Source organism: Scardinius erythrophthalmus (assembly GCF_964197995.2).
Source record: "Scardinius erythrophthalmus genome assembly, chromosome: 25".
In the NCBI taxonomy this organism is placed as follows: Eukaryota; Metazoa; Chordata; class Actinopteri; order Cypriniformes; family Leuciscidae; genus Scardinius; species Scardinius erythrophthalmus.
The window spans coordinates 26,708,193-26,733,495 of NC_138245.1; the positions used below are offsets into that span (position 1 = coordinate 26,708,193).

General features: G+C 37.7%; 2 protein-coding genes across 2 annotated transcripts in view; one reads left to right on the forward strand and one right to left on the reverse strand.

Moving 5' to 3' along the window:
- Positions 1-6,697: 6,697 nt before the first annotated feature.
- camkvb (CaM kinase-like vesicle-associated b) lies at positions 6,698-13,518 on the forward strand (the record flags this gene model as incomplete). Its single annotated transcript, XM_081357692.1, has 10 exons — positions 6,698-6,801; positions 7,320-7,451; positions 9,029-9,103; positions 10,434-10,572; positions 11,358-11,478; positions 11,707-11,782; positions 12,155-12,291; positions 12,435-12,513; positions 12,986-13,073; positions 13,177-13,518. Exons 1-10 carry the CDS (start codon positions 6,707-6,709, stop codon positions 13,516-13,518), a joined length of 1,284 nt encoding a protein of 427 aa, XP_081213818.1. The 5' UTR covers positions 6,698-6,706.
- Positions 13,519-21,868: 8,350 nt separating this feature from the next.
- The window catches only part of sema3fb (sema domain, immunoglobulin domain (Ig), short basic domain, secreted, (semaphorin) 3Fb), a 61,437-nt gene continuing 58,002 nt past the window's right edge, over positions 21,869-25,303 (reverse strand). The window contains exon 19 of the mRNA XM_081358047.1: positions 21,869-23,012. Coding sequence (XP_081214173.1) covers positions 22,593-23,012 — 420 coding nt within the window. The 3' untranslated portion in view covers positions 21,869-22,592. The remainder of the gene's footprint in view (positions 23,013-25,303) is intronic.

Consider the following 25,303-nt stretch of genomic DNA (forward strand, 5'->3'; position numbering starts at 1 on the left):
ACAAACTAGAGGCAGATGGGACTGATAGAGAGAGGCACAGATTTTGCCAGCTCTGAAAAACTGGAGAAGATGGTGTGATTATGAGAGTGAAGTTTCAGCTGGTCGGGTAGCACAATGCCGCAGGATACACGAGATGCTCGATTACTAGCTGCAAACCACCCTTCCTGAGAGACGCAGATGCTGGTGTGTGAATTAATGAATACTATTGTCTTCTCCTTTTGTCTCTTGTCATTTTATCAATCCTCATGACTCATGATTGATGTGTGTAGCAAGACTATCTCTCTTATTTCTCTCTCCTTCCCTTGCTTATTCCCTACATGAGATTATTATCATTCCCTCTCCCCTAGTTTCTATTTTTTGTATTTCTCTACGGCGTGCAGAAAGGTTGAAACAGAGTCTAATGTACCAGCCACTGGGTTTAATTAGCATTTACAGTGCCCTTGGGAAAGCAAAGGAACTTTCATTTCTTTTTTCTTAGAAGTTTCCCGTTTCGTATTAAGTTCTGGATCGCCTGATTTCTTTCGAGAGGCGGTAATGAGGAGCTGGAGATGATGTTGCAGAATGCAGTTCTACCCCGCTGTAATCTTCCTCCTGCTTGCTCTCTCTGTCGCTCACGTGGTCCGTTTCTCTTGCTTCCTGTTGCCCTCTTCGCTTCTCCAAAAACCTCAAGAGTTTTCAGCCAATTAAGTTCTTTGCTTGTTGCACAGAGGAACGCTTCTTGAAAGAGAGGAAAGCTCTGTAGACCCTGATACATTTGAAGAGGGACTGGTCTTGCAATTATTCAAAATGTATTATGAATTACTGTACGTTATTGTAATTGCATCATTGGAGAGATGAAACCAGGCCAGGAAATTGAAGACAAATTGCTTTTTTGTGTATCATCTTTTAAATGCACAACAGCATTTATTATGACCGCCGCTAGCGTAGCTAGCGAAAGCGGTCATATAGGGATTGTCAAAGTTTTTTTTTTTTTTTTTCCCGTCACCTTACTGAATTTTTCGTCAACGATACCAGGGACACCGAAGCACCGGGGAACATGAAATTTGGTGGGCATGTAGCCCCACTAGACTTCTACGGAAAAATTTCGTTTGGTGCCCGGGGGCCACTCCCCCCCCGCGCTGGGCCCCCCCAAACCCAAAAAAATGCAGTTTTTCCTAAATAACTACCTGAACCGTGGCACCGAGGATGAAGAAATTTTTATGGTATGTTGGTCTACTAGACTTTTACGGAAAAATTTCATTTGGTCCCCGGGGGCCACTTCCCCCCCCCCCCCCCGCGCTGGGGCCCCCGTAAATTTTTCGTCAACGATACCAGGGACACCGAAACACCGGGGAACATGAAATTTGGTGGGCATGTAGCCCCACTAGACTTCTAAGGAAAAATTTCGTTTGGTCCCCGGGGGTCACTCCCCCCCCGCGCTGGGCCCCCCCAAACCCAAAAAAATGCAGTTTTTCCTAAATAACTACCTGAACCGTGGCACCGAGGATGAAGAAATTTTTTTGGTATGTTGGTCTACTAGACTTTTACGGAAAAATTTCATTTGGTCCCCGGGGGCCACTTCCCCCCCCCGCGCTGGGGCCCCCGTAAATTTTTCGTCAACGATACCAGGGACACCGAAGCACCGGGGGAACATGAAATTTGGTGGGCATGTAGCCCCACTAGACTTCTAAGGAAAAATTTCGTTTGGTCCCCGGGGGCCACTCCCCCCCCGCGCTGGGCCCCCCCAAACCCAAAAAAATGCAGTTTTTCCTGAATAACTACCTGAACCGTGGCACCGGGGATGAAGACATTTTTATGGTATGTTGGTCTACTAGACTTTTACGGAAAAATTTCGTTTGGTCCCCGGGGGCCACTCCCCCCCCGCGCTGGGCCCCCCCAAACCCAAAAAAATGCAGTTTTTCCTAAATAACTACCTGAACCGTGGCACCGAGGATGAAGAAATTTTTTTGGTATGTTGGTCTACTAGACTTTTACGGAAAAATTTCGTTTGGTCCCCGGGGGCCACTTCCCCCCCCCGCGCTAGGGCCCCCGTAAATTTTTCGTCAACGATACCAGGGACACCGAAGCACCGGGGAACATGAAATTTGGTGGGCATGTAGCCCCACTACACTTCTACGGAAAAATTTCGTTTGGTCCCCGGGGGCCACTCCCCCCCCGCGCTGGGCCCCCCCAAACCCAAAAAAATGCAGTTTTTCCTAAATAACTACCTGAACCGTGGTACCGAGGATGAAGAAATTTTTATGGTATGTTGGTCTACTAGACTTTTACGGAAAAATTTCGTTTGGTCCCCGGGGGCCACTCCCCCCCCCCCTGCACTGGGGCCCCCGTAAATTTTTCGTCAACGATACCAGGGACACCGAAACACCAGGGAACATGAAATTTGGTGGGCATGTAGCCCCACTAGACTTCTATGGAAAAATTTCGTTTGGTCCCCGGGGGCCACTCCCCCCCCCGCACTGGGCCCCCCCAAACCCCAAAAAATGCAGTTTTTCCTAAATAACTACCTGAACCGTGGCACCGAGGATGAAGAAATTTTTATGGTATGTTGCTCTTAAGGGCCCACATCAACCTAGCCCATAATCACTCATTTGTGATTTGCGCCCCTCCCATAAAAAATTAAAATGCAATATTATTCTGCTTTAATCGCCCCTATCTTCAGTGGAGATGTTCAGAACTGCACCATATTTCATGTGTATGATTAACTTGACATCCTCTGGGGGTATCCTCTGCTAAGTTTTGTAGAATTTCATCCATGGGGGGGTATAAAATAAATTCATTTATGTGCACATTTAGTGACTGTACACTCATCGGCCTGTAGATGGTGCTCTTGAGCGAAGGATTGCTGGTTTAGGATGATACTGTCACACACACACATGCAGGAATACAAACAAACGCAAGCATGCACACACACTGACATCCACACGCACAGACACACACCCATACACACACATACAAATCCACATGCACAGACACACACACACAAACACACACGCGCACACATGTACGCACACATACATACACGCACAGACACACACACACACACACACACACACACACACACACACACACAGACAGACACATACACAAACACACACACATACACACACACACACAGACAGACAGACATGCACATACTATTACTTTTTTTAGGTATATACATAAACACGCAATACAGCCAAATTACTCGACGTCATTTATTTTTGTGGAAAGCCAGTGCAGGCCTGAGCGGCGGTCATATTTTGTACCGCGATGCGGTACATCTAGTTATATATAATATATGCCATTTTACATCACCATTTAAACATTAGCATGGAGTAGAATTACAAAATGCTTATTCAAATATGAAAACTCTTACTCAGAAAATCAATATACACTCTCAGAAAATCAATATATTACGCATTAGCATTTAAGGATAAGCATAAGAGTATGATGATTAATGGGGAAAAAAACTCCATAAACAAGGCATCTGAAGAACATAAACAGAAACAGTACTTTATCCTTGAGTAGGTAAATATTAATACAATTTGTGTATGTATATTAATAATATTGCATATTGATAAAAATAAGAAGCATTCATATAATTAATAACCTAGAGAAGTTTTACTCTCAACCTGCATTTTTAAATATTTTTTTCTTTCTATAGAAAATGACTGATAATACAGAAGCTGATGATATTGGCTAGAGCACACAGGCCGCTGTAAAACATCTCAGTGTATTGATCAACATATCTGCCCTCTTAAAAAGACCTGCAGGCCAGATTCCTCGACTATAATGCTTAATATACATTATATATTTGTTAACTAATATATTACTAATTAACTAATCCTGGATTGATCATCCTGTGTGTGCTTGTGCCAAACTGCCCATTATGCTGTGTTAGTAATATCAAAGCATATGGAAGTGGAGAGAGTGTGCTGTAAATGTGCTTTAAGAGCACAGCCCAACATGGGGAACTTTATAGTGCCATACTGGGAAATCAAGAGCAAAAGTGCATTTACATAAGATCAAAGTTAACGTGTTAACACATGCAATTATAATTTATAATTATGCTATATTACTGTATTGAATTTTTAATGCCATTAATACATTCATGTTATTAGAAAAATGATGAAAGACCCTCTTTATGGATCGTCCACACAAATTACTTAAATATGCTTTCATTGTATAAATAACAGCAACTTGAGCATTCATCAAAATTTCAAAATTGTATGGGTTTGGAACAACGTAAGAGTAAATGATGACAGAATTTTTATTTTGGTGTGGACTATCCCTTTAAGGAAATTTACATAGCAAACAAAGTGTAATTAATCATAGAGCAAAGAGCTTCATCACTTACATAACAAACTTCTTAGCATTAGATGTAGGTTTACAAAACTGAACAAAGAGGGAAGGAACAAGATAAAGTGGAGTACAGCGAGAGGGGAAAAATGAGGAACGAACAATATGAGAGAGGGAGAGAAACAGAGGACACAATCTGTGTGTCTGAGAGGATGTACAGTAAATCAGAAAGCTTGTCCTTTTTCTGCTTGACTGTGTGTGTAAATTGTGTCCTGCCTTTCTCTGTGTTTGCATTATTATTTTTGTTTAAGAATATATATAGGCTACTCTGTAGACCTCGTAGTGCTCATACATTACTGATGATGAAATAATTAAGTCAGCTGTACAATCATTTTCTAGTGTTGGGCCGTGTGTCTTCTAGACTAGTTTCAAATTGCACACCCATGACCAGCCAGAATCTGTTCACTGTGACCGTCTGATGCATATTGCACACAAAACTAGCAATAGCTGGATTGAATTGCCAGGTTAAATCTCATTGGCTGGTGTTTTAATTATTCCGTCTGGAAACAAAGTCATATTTCATCCTGGATTGATCTTTATAACATTTAGTCAAAGGACTGGCTACATGAAATGTCTTCCAAGCTGTTGATTAACATCACACTGAAATCATCTTTATCAGTGACACCTCCAGGATATTTTGAATGGGGTGGCCAGAGGGGCGCAGTAAAAATCCTCACTAAAATGTAAACTGGAATGTGTGGTAACCTGCAATTGTAATTTCAATGATCTAACTAAATTATAAAAATGACCTAATTTGTTTAAATAGTCAGATTAAATGAAAATTTTGACTTGCATGAAACCATTTTGATTTCAAACCATGTTTGATGCTTCACCTCCATTCCTCTGTGGTGAAAAGCTAATATATTTTAGTATTGAATTTTGATAATTAAGATAATTTAGTTGCGGTATGGGTGAAACCATTCAAGATTGAATGGGAAATTACATTCTAAATTCAGTTAAAAAAATAATTGTAATATACGAACATATACTAGAACATCAGATTTCCTATTTCGAATTACAGGGAGTTAAACACTTTGGGTTGACTCAGGGAGACTAACGCTATCAAATTCATCTCTTTTACAAGGTACGGTTTTTACAGAAAGCTAGCATACGCGAGTAAAGTGGAGGCAGAGTTAGAGTAGGAAATTCTCAATAAACAAATGGCATAAACATAAAAAAAAGTTTTTTTTGTCCATGGAAATCATGGGAGGTATCTAGTCAGCAAAAATCAAAAGTCGATTGGTTCTCAGTTTCCTCAGTACATGCATGCAAGTTTCAATAAAACCAACTCTACCGACTAGACTGCCAATAAACAAGTCTCACTTTCAGCAAAAAAGAAAGTAAGTCTGTTGGCTTGGAAGAAGTGGAACAATGTGATTTAGACTGTAAGTGTGGTAAAAGTGCACAAAAGTTTTTCGTTCGTCTTCATCACCCCTATTTTCTTTGCCCATAATTATTCAGCTGGATTTCAATGGATTTTCATACTCAGAATTAAGAACATGTCTGTTTTCTTTATAAATCAATATTTTCAAACAGTGTAAGTTTATAAATTAGTATGTACAGCTATGTGGATTTTTTTTAATAAGCTACTCAATCAAAAGAGTAAACACAACTACAAGTCAAGTATACTTAGAATAGTTAATTATACTTTTAAGTAGCCTATATCTCGATCAAAAAATTGAGTACTAGTATAGGCTAAAGATATTTATACTTTTATATACTTTTCTGTCAGTATGTCAATATTTCTTTGAAGTACATACAAATATACATTATTTTTTAGTTTAAAAGAAGTATACTAATAGCACACTTTTTTTTTTTTTGCCTGGCAGACATTAAGAAATCCCATAGACTTGCACAGAAATAGGGTCCCAGGCTAGATGTAGATAGCAGATTATCATAAAGAGGTAAGCAACCAACCTACCCTACCCTACCAACCAGAACACCATAGGGAAAACAGTAACTCATTATATCACAATATAAAACCATACCAACCAGATGGAAACCACCCGGAACACCCTAACATCTCACATTTTTCATAAGTTCCATAAATATTGTTTCACTTGAAATTAGATTGGCAGAGAGACGAATCCCTTAGCAGTGCAGTGTTTGGAATTTGCTACTGAATTTGTTTTGTTTGTAAATGTCAAAGGGGAGTGTTTATGCACAGCTGTTATTTCCCTTCGGAATGAAAAATGTCACAGAATGTGATATGAAGTGAACATGCATATTAATCCAGAATAATTGGTGTGACTGAGTAATACATATTCACCACAATGTGCAATGAATTAATAGCGTTGATAACTGGAATTAAATGGATCTATTCTCTAACCTCTCTCTCTTTCGGGTTCTTTCAAGGGCAGGGTGGGCCATGCCATTCGGCTGTTTAAATCCTGGCGAGAAGAAGGACTACAATAGTCCTACAGAAATTACAGACAAATATGATCTGGGGCAGATTGTTAAAACGTAAGTGAAATATATTTTTTGTGTAATCCATCCTCTTTATTTGTGCATCGAAGCTGCAGTTGCAAAAGTTGTTCTCAAATGTATATTTGTAAGGGACAATGTGCAGTCAGCCATGATTATCACAAAATTTCTATCAAATGAAGGGGTTTATTTTTCAACAATGATTGACTAACTGTACATTATGACTCTAATTATTTGGCTACTTACATTATAAATGGATATAAAATACTGATTTCAGTTGAAATGATTTGATTATGTGAGAGACTGTAGAGTGTTATGAGAGACATGAAACTAGTATAGTTAGAATATGGTAGTCAAGGACAATGGTCATTTATACAAAATGTTTTACAGCTGAATGATGTCATTGACCAATCAGAATAGAGCTATTTATTACGAGTTAAGAGCTCATGCGGTAATTCTCTGTAGAGTTAATAGAAATTTCATTTTGGATGAACTATTCTATAATGTCAATATAAATTCTAATGTAATTCATGCAATAAATGTAATTTCTTCTCAAGGGAGGAGTTCTGTGAGATCTTCAGGGCGAAGGATAAGAACACTCTGAAAATGTACACCTGCAAAAAATTCCTGAAGAAAGATGGAAGAAAAGTGCGGAAGGCTGCCAAAAATGAGATTTTCATCCTAAAGATGTGAGTTCAACTCAGTTTTCTTTTTCCAAAACCTTTACAATCATTTTGTAGACTGTGGCTTCCTCTGCGGTCCTTTGATCTGCTCTTTTGATTTCATTTGGTGGAAAGAGAATCATATTTTATGAATAATAAGCTCAGTTAAAAACTGTAATTCCTCTGGAATGATTTGTGTATCCCAAAAGCTCACATATCCTCATTGTGCTGGTCACTTTTGGAACTCCAAAAAAAAGAAGAGAGATTTAAAAATGTCAACTGTTTGCATCAATAATTTGCATCAAGCTTACGACACAGCCCTAATCATTTACTTCCACTGCATACTTTATGCAAATCTTTGAGTACAAACTTCAAGCTACTGCACATAAGCATGATTTGAATAAAATCACATCCAGTTCAATCAGTTCAAAGATTTGAGGTTTTAATTCCAGCAACACACTCTTACGTCTGCTTCAAAAACCCACATAATATTGCTTGCAAATTGCTTATTTTCTTTAATTCTGTAAAAAGTGGAATCCACACAGTCGATTTTAACAAAAAGCTTATTGACTTTGTGGAGCTATGCGTAGCCGGTGTTCATTATCGAGATTTTCAGTCCTCTGAAAGAACAGGAAAGTACACTAAACACCTAATGATGCAATGAATTTTGTTTAATATACCAAACATGTCAAAGCCTTAAGATATTAGAGATAAATGCTTTGCATCAGTGTATGATTATACTGCATCTAAAAGGCTGATCTACCGTGAGTCACTGATGTCACTTTGATCCTGCAGTGCTACATTTGTGTCCCCGCTCACAAATCACAACAGCAAGAGGGATTTCTTTATGAGTTCACCTTTAGTTCCCCTCTCTTTTGCTGGCAGAAGTGCACATTAGCGTCTTCAAAGCATAATCCGTGTATTCATTTCTTAATTTAAAAGTTGGCTGACATAACCACCTTTACAAAATTCTCAAACACTCTTTTACAGTGTCCATGTTGCATAATGAATTAAATCATACGCTTATACGTGCTGGATTTAAAATGTAAAATGCTCTAAGGGAAGTTTTATGGAAACTTTCCGTTACATCTGCCATTCAGTTCATTTAAATTCATTAGAATACACATTCAAAAGCAACTTTAAAAATAAGAACAATGCGTTACAAACACCCCAGTGATTAGCTAAAGGCAAGAGTGGCCAAGATAATCTCCCCAAGATTTAGTAGATGAAGAAGAAACCTTGGGAGGAACCGAGACTCAGCTGGTGAAGACTTCTCCTCAGGCTGGCATGTATTTGAAAACAATTACACAAATCATACATACATAAATGTTGATTTGAACAGATGTGATACAGCCACAGAGCATTAATGGTAATACTGACATTTGTTGTTTAATTAAATATGATTTATAGCGGATATAGGGACCCATGCGATATGCAAATGCAGGCGTGTATGACTGGCATTGTATGAGTCTGCGGTGGCAGATGGGGCACGAGTGTGGGGTTGATGGTGGGACGGGGTGGATCTGGGCATGACGCTGCATGTGTATCAGCCTCCCATGTGCTGCAAACTGTCTCTTAACTGTTTGTCCATCTCTCCTCCCCAGGGTGAAACACCCTAACATCCTCCAGCTGATCGATGTCTACGAGACCCGGAAAGAGTACTACCTCTTCCTTGAGCTGTAAGTCCTGAAATCAGTTTATGAGGAAATAGTTCTTTACTGTACAGAGAGGAGTGTAATGATTTCAGTAGTTGGTATTTTCTCAGTTCTCAACACCCCAGCTAAACTAATTTGCTCTTCAGCATACTCATTTGAAATAGTTTACTTAACTATTAAAATGCATACTAATAACTATACGTTAAAAGGCATACCTTCAGGTATTTTCAAATTATGTAGACATACAGTATAATACAATGTAATACAATGATGATTGAGAGAAGTGCAAATAAATGTTCCTCAAAAGCCTGCTGTAACATATTTATACTTAAAAATATGTTTGGATAATCAACTAAACCAAAGTTGCTGCAGTCTAGTAAGTGTTTATCTTGAAATATTTCTATCAATATAAAAGTTATTCTTAGGTTTACTTTATTAAAATCAGTAAATATTTCACAACAAAAGGACACGTGTACCATGACCTGAAGGGAGACATTTTCAAAATGATACTAAAAGGCCTTTTACTTGCTGAAAAAATATAAAATATAAATCAGACGACAGAAGGCACGTAGTAGATTGTGTATGATACAGTAGGCTTTATAGGGTTATAGTTATAATCTAAAGTTATAGAGATGAGAGCAATTTTCTTTTCTTGTGAATATTGCTGTTTGATTATTATTGATGACATTCGAGACTGGCAGGTCTATTTGGCTTGTATTTACACTGCAATGTGTAATGCACAAATCTACTTTGAAATATCAGACATTTTGTCCCATAACTTTACATTCTGAATCTGTGTACATTAATATTTTGTCAATTAAGACAAGCGTTTTAACCAAGAAGTGTGTTTGACTGCTTGCATACAGCACACAGAACATGTGCACAACTTTGTGTGTGAACGATTGCAAGCAGCCGCCTGTTTCTCAGATGACGTGTGGATGCAAAGGGCAAAACAATGAATTAAAAAAACAGTAGCAGAAACCAAATTCCTCCGGCATAGGTTGTTTGGCGACATAGGTTCTCTTCTATAATGTTGATGCTGACTTCAAGAGGCTAAATCCTCTGCTGCTGTTGCCTGAGACATAACAGAAATAAACCCTGCGCTTAGACTGTCCTAGCACGATTATACCGCCTCGTCCTTGTCACATTCCTACCTGTCTGTATGGATTTGCATTCATTATTTTAATGCCTCGTCCCTTCTGTACGCTGTATGTGTGGCGTTGACTGGCTGATTTGTCTGCTACACCTGCATGATTAAGTAAAGCTTTTGAAGGGGCCAACGTTTAAAGCAGGGTGTGAATAATTCATAATTGCACAGAAGCAGCAGCTCAGCACGTTGTGTGGTTTCTTGCAGAGCCACAGGTCGCGAGGTGTTTGACTGGATCCTGGATCAAGGCTATTATTCTGAGAGGGACACAAGCAATGTTATCAGACAGGTGATGGAGGCAGCTGCTTACCTGCACAGCCTGAAGATCGTTCACAGGAACCTAAAGGTACGTTGCAAAGCGCCCTCTGGTGGACACTAGCACATTTACTTTATAACGAACCCTATAAACTAGAAGCTTTGCTTCCACTGCACTCAGTTCTGTTTTGGTTTCCAAATCCAGTCTTTAGAATTGATGTTCGCACTTTCATTTTTTTTTATGCGATGAAATTAGATTTAGTTTGTTGTCAATGTACAATATTCATTGTTGTCAATATGTTTATTATTCTCTAAATATTGTTTTTTATATCAGTTGACAGTGAATTTAGACACATCTCCAATTTCAAAAATGTATAATCACTGAGAAAAAAACTTTCTTAATCAGTAAATGTTCTTGTTTAGCATCAAACATCCTTTAAACAAGACGAGTAAATTAGATTTTTCTTTCAGAGAAATTACGTTGAATTATGATTATTTTTATTACCCTGTTCACAGATTATGCTTTATTTTTACAATTTTTTTGTGGGGAAAGAATAATTTTACTGGAAAACAAAACAAAAATCCTGAATATTATCACAGAAAATGATTTTCGCAGTGCAGACTACAAACTACTGAACATATTTAAATCGGATTTTCTTAGATCATGTGTTATGTCTTTTTTATCAACATCAAACACACATGCTTACTGACAAACAACTACACATAGATGTGCTATATCTAAATCTTATATACATTCACTAATAATTATTCTTATTTAGTAAAAAGTGTTCCTAAATTTCACTCCAGAATGTTGTTTGTTTTACATCTGTTGTTTTGGAACACAGCATGTCATCTTGTCATTCTCATTCCCTCTAGCTTGAGAATTTGGTGTACTACAACCGACTGAAACATTCAAAAATAGTCATCAGTGATTTCCATCTGGCAAAACTGGAGAATGGACTCATCAAGGAGCCGTGTGGAACCCCAGAGTATCTGGGTAAGAAGCTCTTAAAAACAGGCTAAACCTCTTTGAACACTCATGGGGGCAGATGCAACAGATGGTCTTTATTGAGGAACAACGAAGATTACAGAGCGAGCAAACAGAATTTTCTTACAAGATTTCTGTTTACATGGGCATAAGTTGTTAAAATTAGAATAGCGAACAATGGTAACCAGAGCATTTATGTTTCTGTAAATGATTTGACGTCCTCTTTTTTTCAACCAGCCCCAGAGGTTGTTGGGAGACAGAGATATGGCCGACCTGTGGACTGCTGGGCTCTTGGTGTGATCATGTACATACTGTGAGTGTATTCTCCTATAACCAGGAGCTCTTAATACCTTTATTTTCTTCTACTCTTCCACAGCTAGACTTTTGATTATCAGCTGAAGTGGCTGATAATCTGATGTAAAGAACCACCCACTTTGACAAGAATTGTCTGTCTGAGGAATACATTTTAAACTGATGATACTGCAGTAATATATTACAGTAAATAAAGCAATATCTAATTCACATAATGTTGCTGCAGTCTCCACAAAATCTGTACAATAATAAAAAAAAATGCCAATATTGTGCTCATTTTATGAGCAATATGCATCAGACAGTATGCCAGCAAGTCTACCACTATCCAGACCCTTCTCACAGTTTGTAATGATTTTCCTCATCTCATGCACAGACTCTCTGGAAATCCTCCATTCTACGATGAAGCAGATGAGGATGACTATGAAAACCATGACAAGAACCTTTTCCGGAAGATTCTTGCTGGAGACTATGAGTTTGACTCGCCATACTGGGATGACATTTCAGACTCCGGTACTTTTACTGAAGAATACTGATAAAACCTCACATGCTTAGTATAGCACAAACTTCTCTTTTGTAAACCTTGATTTTAAAAACATGATGTGAAAGGTTGGTTGTGTTTCCTGGGTAACATCTTCCATTTTGTTGGTCCGCAGCTAAAAACTTAGTGTCACGTCTTATGGAGGTGGACCAGGACCAGCGATTGACTGCACAAGAAGCCATCAACCATGAATGGTACTTATAGTATCAATATACTTGACAATTACTCAATATATTGGCATTCATAATTATTCAGAGAAGGTTTTGGGGTATAAAATACAATTCAAAAGTCTGGGACCAGTAAGATTTTTTTTACATTTTTTTCAAAGAAGTATCTTATGCTCACCAAGGCTACATTTATTTGATCATAAAAACAATATTGTAAAGTTTTAGTACAATATCAGTTAAAATAGCAGGTTTCTATTTGAATATTTTTTAAAAACAATTTATTCCTGTGATGTCAAAGCTGAAGTTTCAGCAGCGTTACTCCAGTCTTCAGTGTCACATGATCCTTTTGATCAAGTTACTCCATCCTTACTAAATAAAAGTATTAGTTTCTTTCAATAAAAATAAAAAATCTTACTGACCCCAACCTTTTTGAATAGTAGTATATATATCTATAAACAACTTTCCAGGCCATATAATAAGCTTTATTGTACTATTAAAGGATATCTGGAAATGCTGCTTCCGACAAGAACATCAAGGAAAATGTGTGTGCACAAATCGAGAAAAACTTTGCAAAAGCCAAGTGGAAGGTAATTTCCTAAAGCATTTTACCCTCAATGACACTTTTGTGTGTTAAATTTTTTTTTAAGTTGAGTTTGTCTAAATGAAATCTGTATCATCACCTTCCTGCAGAAAGCCGTACGGGTCACGACCATGATGAAGCGTCTCAGGGCACCAGAGCATCAGACGGCGGCAGCAGCAGCAGCTGTACCAGAAGTGGCCAACCCTGCAGCTGAAGCTCAGGAAAACCCCCAGGCTCCATCTGAGGCCTCCACAGCCCAGTCGAGTACTGCTGAAAGCCACTCTGCCAGCACAGAAGCCCCTGTTGTGGAAGCAGTGGCCGCTGCCGCCCCGCCACCAGCTGAGCCTGTTCTCCACGTCCCAGAGCCCGAACAGCCCGATCCCACATCGCGATGCAACGGAGAAGCTTTAGACTCCCTGCCATCGGACACAGGGGAGGAACAGAGCGGTTAATCTCGCTACCTCTCCCACCTGCGTTTAGATCCCGCACTCTTGTACATAAGCAGCAAGCATGCTAATACTGATTCCACAGCACATAGCATTAATCTCAACACTTCTAAAGGCCAATTCACACTGCACTGAGACAATCCGAGAGACAGCGACAGACACTTCATCAGGTGTTGTTGAATCAGTGTGTTTGATTGGCTCTCGTTTTTGCTGATTGAACATGTTAAATCTGCGTTTGACGGATGTCTGAGAAGTGGCGTACTGTAATATGGTGGTTGTCCACGTTGGTCGCCGTCTGTCGGTGCAGTGTGAATTTGCCTTTAAACATTTTCCAGCAAGCATTCTCGTTTTCTATTGAATCACAACGCAGTGTGACGCATATCGAATGCTCTGGCCACTTTAACTTTGCGTAAAATAAGAAAAAGGCTGTTTTCTGCTTACATTAAGCCAAGATTGGAAACTTTAGCACTGATCTGCATACATGCTTTAGGATAGATTATCATTGTAGGCCTCATTTTATAGCTACTTTTTATTTTATTTTATTGCATTGCAATTTGTTGAAATCTGTCTTGAACTAGTCAGAGGACCACAGAGACACAGCTTCATGTGCAATGTACAGTTTCTGTAAATAGCTTACTTACCTCTGTAGATTAGACGTAGCCAAGAACAGCATGCTTTTTTTCAAATCTGCTGTTTATGACACACATGTCCAGGTAACTGACACATTCAGCTTCAGCTTTACATGGACATTTCATGTCTTGATCTAACACGCACTCACGAAACGTTAAGAGGATTCATATGAAAAATACTTTTACAGCAACTAAGGCGGCTAAATTCATCTCGTAATGGTGTTTTAGTGGTTGAGACGTGTGGCCCAATAAATGGAGCAGAGTAGGTAAGCATAACTAATACCTCACATCTGCTTGGTAGCTAGCCACATGAACAGTGGAAAATGTGATTTGTTCTTATAATGTATTATATACTCATTTGCATACATTGTACATGTTTTGAATAATATACCTTTCCATTTTAAAAGTACACAGCCACACACAGTGATCTTTGTTTTTAACAGGATTTCATTGGAGGCTTAAATGTACAAGTTACAGTGGCCATTTTATGCCTACTCTGAGACGCTTTCGTTGGGCTGAATATTTACTCATAATCTTTATATATTTTTCTTGAACCCAAATCTTTTTTGAATTGCAAGTATATAATAGGCATCGGATATTTAGGCCATGGAATTAAGAAGCATTTTCGTCAAGTACACTAAATACAGGTGTAAACGGGGTCTAAAATGTTTTGAGCTCGTCCACTTTCGACCACTTCCAGAGGTGGTCAAAAACACATTCAAACGGATTGCTTTCGTAGTGTAAACACTCATGTGGTCGCATGTGTTCGAACAACCAAAAAGGACCTCCTACTCTCCGCCTACTGACCTAACATGTATGGGAAGCGCGCTAGCCAGACAGGATTTAAACTTTGTTGGCTGAAGACAAATATTCTCTCACCATTCAAAATTTCTAACACACAACTCACAGCGTTCTCTGTTCTTGATCTCTGTTCTGTGATAGTCGGCTATCAGAGCAAAAAGGAACGGCGCTGCTCTCCGTATGTTTTTCTGTCATCTCTGGGCACGTTTATATATAAATTGCACAAGCTTATTTCGTCCATTAGATCAAAAGATCTAAAGAAACGTCCATTTATCTGCCCATAGACCCCTCCTTTCGAAGAAGTCAGGACAGAAGTGGTTGAAAGTGGACAAAAGAGACTAATTAAAATACCAGGTGTAAACGGGTATGTGTCTCCCTCGTCTACTTGTGATCCAGTCGACCAAAACGCATCTTAATACCAGATGTAAATAGGGCCTTATTTATAGTCATTCAACCCTTTGCCACCTTTCTTTTAAGGTAGGCACATTTGGTCATATAACAAAAAAGTCTCAGTGACAAGTATAGAGTGCTCCAGGAATGAGTTTGAAAACCCAGAAAAAAGTTAGCATTTTTGCACTTCAGATCGTCCCCAAATCAATGTTTTTTGAATGGGGTTTTGGTTACTCACCTGAAAGCAAGTCTGTGGTTAACAGGCTCAAGATATTTTACATGGCTAAATGGGACTAGAGGTTTCCAGGGACATTAATGGCCTGTTCACACCACGGACGATAACTGTAATGTGTTTTAATAATCGTTCTAATTCTATAGCAATAGGGAAGTACACATCACAATTACAATGATAACGACAGAGCAACGACACCGTTGGAATTACTTTCAGAATAATTTTTTTTTCAAGCTGAGGAATAATAAACTTTGACAGCCAATCAGAATCCATTTTAAAGACTTTAAGGAGCTTGAGCATTTAAAGCAGCATACGACAAAACTACAGTACGTGCTTAAAATGAGCAGAACATCATCAGCAGATCATCTGTTGTTGTAGACGCTAATATAGTTATCTTTAGAGTTATCATTCATGGTGCGAACGGGCCTTAAACATCACGCCGAGCAGGAAACTTTACAACTTGTAGATTTTTAAGTCAACAGTCAATAATTTTATCCATTAAAACTCATCTTTGATAATCAAAATGACATATTTAAACGTTTTTTTCCTGTGAAAATATTTGATCTTTGAGTTAGACAGCTGCCTTCTAAAAATCAGCATCCCTAGATGCTTTAAACATCATAGAAAGCCAGTTGAGAAAAGCCTGGTTATTTTGAGACGGTCTTAATTTTTGTCTGTGCCGTCTTAATTTTTTACACGATTAGGTTTTTTTTTTTTTCAGTATACAAACATATTTTAGCACAGAGAAGCCGCAGGTATAAGGATATATAGGATTACTAGAGCTTAACGAAAGCAAAATCGAAACGGTTGACCTCTTTATATGAGCAATAGTCTACAACTGCGATACTGTGATGCTACTGTCAATGTCAGTGTCCATGTGAACACACTCAATTTCTGATTAGACTGTCCTCCATTGAAGTTGACAATAGTGACGTCATTCTGGAAGGACGGGAAGGTCAGGACTTGAGCGGGACAGATGAAGCCAGTGCACCTAATGGTGGTCCTATTATTTAGAACTTGTCATACAGGAAAGGTGAACGAAAACAGTGAGTTTCCCCTCCAGTGGCCAACGATTTGTAATTGTTGTGCAGCGGTGACAAGCTGTAATTTTCTAAACATCATAGGAGTCAGTGGAGGTTTGACTGAAAAAGGCCTTGATATGCAATTATGCTGTCAGTGCTCTATTGATTTCATAATGATGCTCAGCATGGGTTGCCACAGGTTTCTCCTGAAGTCAGCTTTGATATACTTTAGATCTCACGTGTGTCATTGTCATTTTGTAGCTTTCATTTCTCTTTGATCTTCTAAAATGATATTTCTCTTCTAAAATCTGTCGCATACCTTTATTCGTTCTATCTCCCCTGAGACTTTGAGATGTCATTTGTTTTTCTGTCTTTGATTTCGTATAAAAATTCAAAAAGCGCAAACTGATAAGATCTAAAATAAAAAAGTATAAGTAATGTTTCATGTAGGTCTGAAAAAAAAGTGTTTTTATAGCATTCATGTATACTAAAACCGCAACTAGATACTGTGTTACACAATTCAAAGCAATTTTTTTAAAATAGTGCTTCACTATTGCCTTTGGTGTTGGGTGTCTGTTGATTTCCTCATTCTCTCAGATGTTCTTCTCAGTTTGGTTGACTGTGAACCTGTGAATACACTGAGGACTGGCCTCTCTCCACTTTAACCTCTGTATTCTTCAAATCACTTTCATGCTTTCAAAATAAACACATCCTTGAATGATCATCCATTGGTAGTCGTAGTTCTTTGTTGTATGCAAGTAGTGTTATTCATTTTAACATGCTTAGAATGTGAGACTTTGAGAGTTAGATATGATGTTGTCAAAAATCTCAAAGAAAACCACCTCAGGTTATTTTTAAAAAGTAGACAGTCACATTATGGGCTCATGTGCCCCATTCGCAAGGGAGTTACAGTATTTAATATTTGAATATATTTTTTTGTAATAATATACATACGCATAGCCTATATGGTATACCTGTTACTCCAGCAGAGAAGTTCTCCACTTATATGGGCAAAATAATTGTAAAATCCATATGCATATACAGACTTTTATATAAACATTTAGCCTAAATAAATGGCAGAACATTTATAACATCAAATATTATAGCAGTGGCCTACTCCTCCTATGCAGTGCATCAGAAAGCAACCTAGAGGCTTATTAAAGCTTGCCCTCTGCTGGTTCACATCATTTAGTACACATTTGATCCGTAAAGAAAACCAAGTTTATGACAAAGAAAATCAGCCAAACAATAAGCGCGCAATCTTCTCTCTCTTCTGTTGATGAGAAGTGAGAATATCTTATTGTCTGCCCAAATGCATCACTAAACCTCAAATTACGTTAGGCTATATGAAAGTCTGTGGATGATTCCACAATTAGCCTATCGTCTGCATCTAAACCACTTTAGAAGATGTTTATAATGACATCAGAGTCTTTTCTGGCTTACTAATGTCCTGTCCAGACCACAAAACATTACAAACATGACGTCCTGTAGACCCTACATTCGTCATCTCACCCTTTCATCAGCTGCCTCTTCTCCAAAAGTCTTGACACTCACTCCATTCGCTTCCTCTGAGTCTCTGATCTCAGCCTGATAAGACCAGTTAACGTCTCTGATGTCCTTCAAGACTCGTCAGGTTACTTAAAATTAGTTTTCAGAGCTTTCATTTCTCACCAGGGTGCTACAATCCTCAAAACATCTGCTTGGAAGTGTGACAAAACATGATCGATAAAAGATAGGCCTATTCTTTTTTGTCGGACCGATAAAGAGGTTTTGAAACAGTGAACAAAAGACTTTTTAAGCATGAATAAAGGCCTTTCCATAATGACAGCCTATGATGGCATGTTGAAAGGATGGCACCGCTTCCCCCTCTGAGATGGGTCGGGAAGATAAGCATGTGGGTTTCTGAGCCGTTCAGCTATTCACTCCGATAATCATCCATCACCCCGGTGGGTGAGAACAGCCAGTCACTGCTGACTGATGTGACTGTGCCCACTGCCCACCACTGGCACTGGGAATGATGGGAGCTATCAGATAAGAGACACAGAGGTTTGTGTGTTGGGGAGATACAAATGGGACAAAAGAGGCTAGTGATGAAGTCTTTTTCTGCCTGAATGCGATGTCTGGGATGCCCGTGGTGCCCAGAGAACAACAGTGCTGCAACCTATGTATTCACTGGGAACAATATTCAGTAACCGTGACTCGCAAGTAACACCACAGAAAATACACCAATGTGCTGACAAATACAAAAGAATTAGTTAGAGTTCATAAAGTCCGAATTGGGAGTTATAAACTCGGAATTGCAAGTTATAAAGTCCGACTTACGAGTTATAAAGTCCGACTTTCGAGTTATAAACTCGCAATAACGAGTTATAAAATCTGACTTCCGAGTTATAAAGTCCTAGTTAGAAATTATAAAAATAAAGGAGATTGTGATTTTTTTTATCTCACAATTTCGGATTTTTTTATTTTAAAAAGTGCTCGGTTGATGTGCTTTTTAACATTGCTAAGAAAATCCTCGCTCCATCCTCCCACGGCCCTCAGCCTCGTCCTGCTCGACACAGTAAACATAATGAACCGGACATTTTGGGCAATCTCGAAATCCCGGGCAGACTTGTCACGGAGACGGTAGGCGTGGCTTGGGAGTGGCCTCGTAGAGCAGCGAAGCAAGTGCATTCTGGGAGTTGTTGTCTTTCATCCACAAAAAGCCAAAAATACACTTTCTGGCTTTTCTCAGTCTAGAAAGCTCCAAATTCAAAAATAATTTCACATTTCTACTACATAAATGACCCATTTTAAATACACATTCATCTTTCCAGAGGTGAAGTATCCCTTTAAAGTTTCCTGAATAGGTAGAGTATCAGTCAACTTTCTATCTAGGTCGATTCTATTGTCGACTGCTCGTATAAAAGAAGGATCACGTCATTCTCTAGAAGAAGAGAACTCACTGTGACGTTCTGTGAGACTGGAGCAAGGATTCGCTGACTGGATTCATTATAGCTCTGTTTAATTAGTTTGTTTGAATCTTCCTGTGAATCTAACATCTGAGCCTGTAAGACTACACTTCTCAATAAAGTATCATTTGACAACAACTCTTCATTTGAGAAGTCGCTGTTCTAACCGTACAAAGCTGTTCAACCAATCCGATCCAGAATAGGAGTTTCTAACTCACTAATTATTATTATAATTTTTTTTTAATTGTCTTAAATTGACCGAAACCATTTTGAAACCGAAATGACCTTCCCAACTCTTCCGAGTTATAAAAGTACGAATTAAGAGATATAAACTCGGAATTACGAGTTATAAAGTCCGACTTCCGAGTTATAAAGTATAAAAAATAAAGGAAATTGTGATTTTTTTTTTGTTTTAATGTCACAATTCAGATTTTTTTCTCAGAACTGTGGACTTTATTTCTCAATTCTAAGAAAAAAAAAAAAGAAATATAAAGTCATATAAAGTCACAATTTCCTTTATTTTTTATTCCATGGCAGAAACGATGTTCCCAAACACTTCATTTTTTTAAATACTTTTTATAATTATTGTTTTCTTGATTTATCCAAGAAAAAAAAAAAAAAAAAAAAAAAACATAAAATCTGTCAGTGCAGTGAGAAAAAAAAAACATTTTATGAAAACAATTTCATATCTTATGCAAGTGTTGCTTCTCATTTTTCAACATAACTGGCTGGTTTGAGTCTAACAAACAATAATTTTTGCCCTTTAACATGAGACTTGCAGAGCGCTTGTTTCGGTAATGTGCAGTTTGGGTAAAAGCATAGAACGCACTTTGTAAAAACACCTTGTATGTAGACGAATAGGCTAAAGAACACTAGGTGTCATTGACGACCTGCAGGTTCAGGTTGATATAGCCTATAGTCAGCTTATAAGAGACGCTGCAGAAATCTCACTGCAAGATGCTTTGCTCTCATGAAATCTAAATGAACTGCTTATTTTGGTCTGTTCCTCACACAAAGCTATAAGGATTTATAACATACACATGGAGTAGGCCTATGGTACTATTTGAAGCTTGACAGGTACAGTAATTATGCTTTCATTGTATGTTAAACATATTTTATTTTCAATGGAAGAAAAATGTTCATTTTTGGATGAACTATACCTATAAAGTTGCTTGAAAAATCTGCATCTCAATAAAAATACCAGGAGTGTGCCAGCATGCAAGGGCTATAATAGTGAAATATTACTTGCACAGTTTCACTGCCTGTCCTGTCGGTCCAGGATTCTTCCACAAAAACTATTCATAACCATTCCATGAGTCTGTGATCAAATAAATCAGCTGGTAAAGAAAAAAAAAAATGAACAGCTGAATTACTATAAAATATAGAGCTTTAATTTATTAGTTAGCAACAGCAAGAGGGGAAAGAAAATCATTTACACAATTATCACAGTAACATCACCTGTGCATTTAGTCAAACTGATGACAAAATAAAAACACAAACATTTCTAAAGACACATCTTAAAAATACCAAGAAATTGTACAACCATTTTCTCTCGATGTAAGACACTGCTTCTTACTGGTTTCGGGGCCGTGTGGTGTTTTGCAGGGAAAGTAACAATACCATCGACTGTTGAGGAAACAGTTTGTCATCGTTTTAAGGTGAATAGTTGCCCTCCGTTTTGCATGTATAAGACCATCAGTCTTCTGCCCAACACTTACCGTAAAAACATAATAGAAAGAACTGTAACGCAGCTAGTTTTAATTTCGTAATTACGATACCACTACATAAATCATGCACACAATGAAAAGCCAGCTTCCCAAGACCTTGAGTAGTTTAAAACCGTGATAAAATGCTCTATACAGTGTGAACACGTTTTGAAAATGAATGTAGCTTTTGTCATACATCAGCATGTGTCTTTTATAATATTGTAGTCTTCAACAGTTCATCTAAATTCATATTTAGGTTATGTGCCATAATTGGCTGAATCTCACAAAATCTGGTCCAGATCATATTTCACCCCGAAATTAAAAATAAAAACATGAAATTATGTTTTTAGTACCATTATTACCATTGACATTATTTTCAGGACATTTTCCCCATTCAAATCTAATTGTAACATTATTAAAATATATATATATAATTGTGAAGCATTTATAAAAAGTGCCAATTTAAATAAAATGTATTCTACTGAATTTTAGTGTAATTCAGTAAAATAAAATGTGGGAGAAAATATTTGTATATTTTCAATTAATGGCTTTATTTATTAATGGCCATTAATTTTAAATGGTGAAATATGACCTGGACATATATGACCATGACATCATTGCGGTGCAAGTTGGTTTGTGCTTTTAGTCTTTTCAAAAGTGGCATATAAAACAATAAAAGCTTACTAAGAGCCCTCAGCAGCTGTTTTACATTAGTCAAAACTTGATCGAGTCCATTCACAAAACAAAAAAAAACATTATTGTGCCATTAAATTCGATTCATTTGTGCAATGAAAACAGAAGAGTTGTGCATATAGAGTGACATTAGGAAGACAATATGAGCTGGTGTCTCATTGTAACCAATGAGGGACCAGAATGCACTTAGGGGTGGGACTAGTGGTGAAGAGCATGATGTCCGTCTTTCTGTTGAAGAGTCCAAGGGCCAGATTTGTCCCCAGTCGCTCGTTCCTCACCCATCAGTTCAACGTAGTTCATAGTCTATGAGTTTATGTCAATATACACGAGTCGTCAATGCCCGGAAGATGGAAACTGGAGATTTCGTTTGAACTTGTGACAATAAAAATAATATTACAATAATATTTGCCCGTTAGGTACTTATACACAAAGAGCATTCATTTTTTCTATTTAAGTACAAAGAAATCCACAGAATGGTACTATATACAACCTACAATAAATACTGTGTATGATATCATCTTTACGTGTTAAAAGGGAATTCCGTTTGTTTCTTGCAAAGTTCGGTTTCATGTGATGGAAGTTTTTTTTTATTCGATTTTTTTAGGGTTTCCTCTTTTAGAAGTCTTTCCTACAGGACCGAGGAGTGGAAAACCCCTTCATGTCTCCTCTTCGTCCCCGTGATGTCTGCGATTCCGCGGTTTCTTCTGTTCCTTCAGCTCTTTGAGGTCTTTGGCCTTGATGACCCCGGTCAGCGGGTCTCCATACTGCCAATAGTCCTGGCAGTACTGGTTTATGAGGCCCATCTCGGGCTGACTGAGGATGGTCAGAAGGTCTTTGTATTGTCCGGCGCTGGGGGTCCAGGCGCTGGACTGGAGCGGAGAGACCGCGGGACGGCCCGTTTCCACCAGGATGTTGTTGACGGCCTGGTTGGTCAAGACCACCAGCTGGAGTTTGACCAAGGTGTGCTTGAAGTTCTTCTCAGTGGCTGTGCAGACGTAGATGCCAGAGTCTGAGGACTGGAGGGAACGTAGAAGCAAGCCTTGATCCGTCTTCAACACGCGCCCGTCAGTGCGGACCTGGAGGAACAGATTAACAAATCAATGAACTTCGTATGTAGAATTCAGATTGCTTAATTGATATCATTACAATTTCTATATATCATTTACATTTTTTTTAATACGTCTATACTGTATTTACAAACATGCACTGAAAACTTTTGAACAGTAGTCTTTAATGTTACAAAATCTTTCTATTTCAGATAAATGCTGTCCTTCTGAACTTTCTATTCATCAAAGAACCCTGAAATAAAACTGTAAATAACCGATTTCAACATTGATAATAATAAGAAATAATAAGAAATGAGCATCAAATCAACATATTAGAATGATTTCTGAAGGATCATGTGACACTGAAGACTGGAGTAATGATGCTGAAAATTCAGCTTTGATCACAGGAATAAATTACACTTTACTATAAATATATATATATATATATATATATATATATATATATATATATATATATATATATATATATATATATATATATATATATTCACATAGAAAACAGCGGTTTTAAATTGTAATAATATTTCACAATATTACAGTTTTTTTGTATTTTTAATAATAATATATATATATTAAATATACATACATACATACATACATATATATATATATATTATATACACATACATAATATATATATATATACACACACACACACATATATATATATATATATATAGTATATACACTAGGGGTGGGAGATATTGACAAAAATGGATATCTCGATATTTTTTTCCAATATCTCGATATCGATATTCAGACGATATTTTTGCCATCCTTCAAAGAAATGTGTGCAAACTGGCAAAGAAGGTCCAATTGGTCTTTTGACTTGCTGCAACAATAAAGGAGCTAACTAAACAGAATCTGAGGAAGCCCCTATCTTTTTCCACTTACAAAAAAAAAAAAAAAACGGAACTAGGCACCTTTTGCAACAGTGATTATTAAATCAAACAACAATATTGTTGATGATAAATTCAAAGTAAAAAAAAATATTTTCAAAACGCTATAAATCCATCCATTTTTTCCCCAAAAAGCTATAAATCCATCCACCCCCCCCCCCCCCCCCCAAATAAAAATTGATGGTTTGTCTATTAAAAAAAATCCTTTTGTCTTTTATTTTTCGTGTTTGCATTTGAGGAAAAAACAATATTACATGTCAGTTCTCCATTATGGACGCGAGTCATAAGCGGCAAAAAGACTAAAGACTTTCAAACTTTCACAGAGACCTCAAAAAAAGCCAGAACAAAAGCCAAAACAACCAAACAAAAACCAAAACAAAAAGCACAAAGCCTTTAAGACGAATTTCGTTTTGTATTAATTGTATCTTAATTTTAATAATTTTTTCATTAACCAATTTCCTGGATTAATACATTAAAATTAAATATAAATATAGGCTAGCAATCACAACATAAGGCGCCGTGCTTGAACTGGAGATTATATAATCATGAACCGAACCGTAGCCTACTCGCCTCACAGGCCTAAAAAATGTGAAATATATTTACAGAAAGCTGGTTCTAAACAAAACCATCCAAAACAAAATAAAACTATGTAGCCTAATAAATGTGCATTTCTCCGTTGCGTTCACAGCCTACTGCGAAGATCGCGAGTCATAGCCTATCGTCAACTTCATCTTTGCAGCCGACACAGAAATTAATAAACAATTAAAATGTCTTATTGCAATATTTTACATATTCATAATCGTTACTTTTGGTGGATCTTTGAGGCAGCTTTTTAGGTTTATGGCGTTTTGGAAAAGAGCTCTTCACGTTTCACCAAGGCACAGCGGCCCTTCAGCACATAAGAACAAAAGAAGAGAAAAAGCACGGACTTACTAATTACGAAACTTTGATGTGGTTGAACAGGTGAAACAGTCACAAATTCCTCTGCAACTCAAACCTTCTCAATACGAGTTATGAAGGAAGAGAACAGCATTACAGTTTTCAGTGCGTCCTCCTCTGATTGCTGTGTTCTGACTGAAAAAGTGCGTGCAGGAGCACATGCGCAAACGGTTTGTAAAATGTCTTTTTGTAAAATGACATATGATAAAATAAAAATAAATCATATATCATTTTAAAAACGGTTTTGGGCATGTGCTTCTGCGCGCACTATTTCGAATTTACGTATGAGTTTTTGACGACACGGGACGGGACCATGGGCTGGGCCACTCGGAGGTTGCTTCCGCAAATAGTACTGCCCTACTGTACATTATTAAAAATCGCTACATATAATTGTTTAGAAGGTTATTGTGTGCGTTATTTGTTTTCTCTTTAACTTCTTTCAGCTCGTTTCATGTTTGGGGG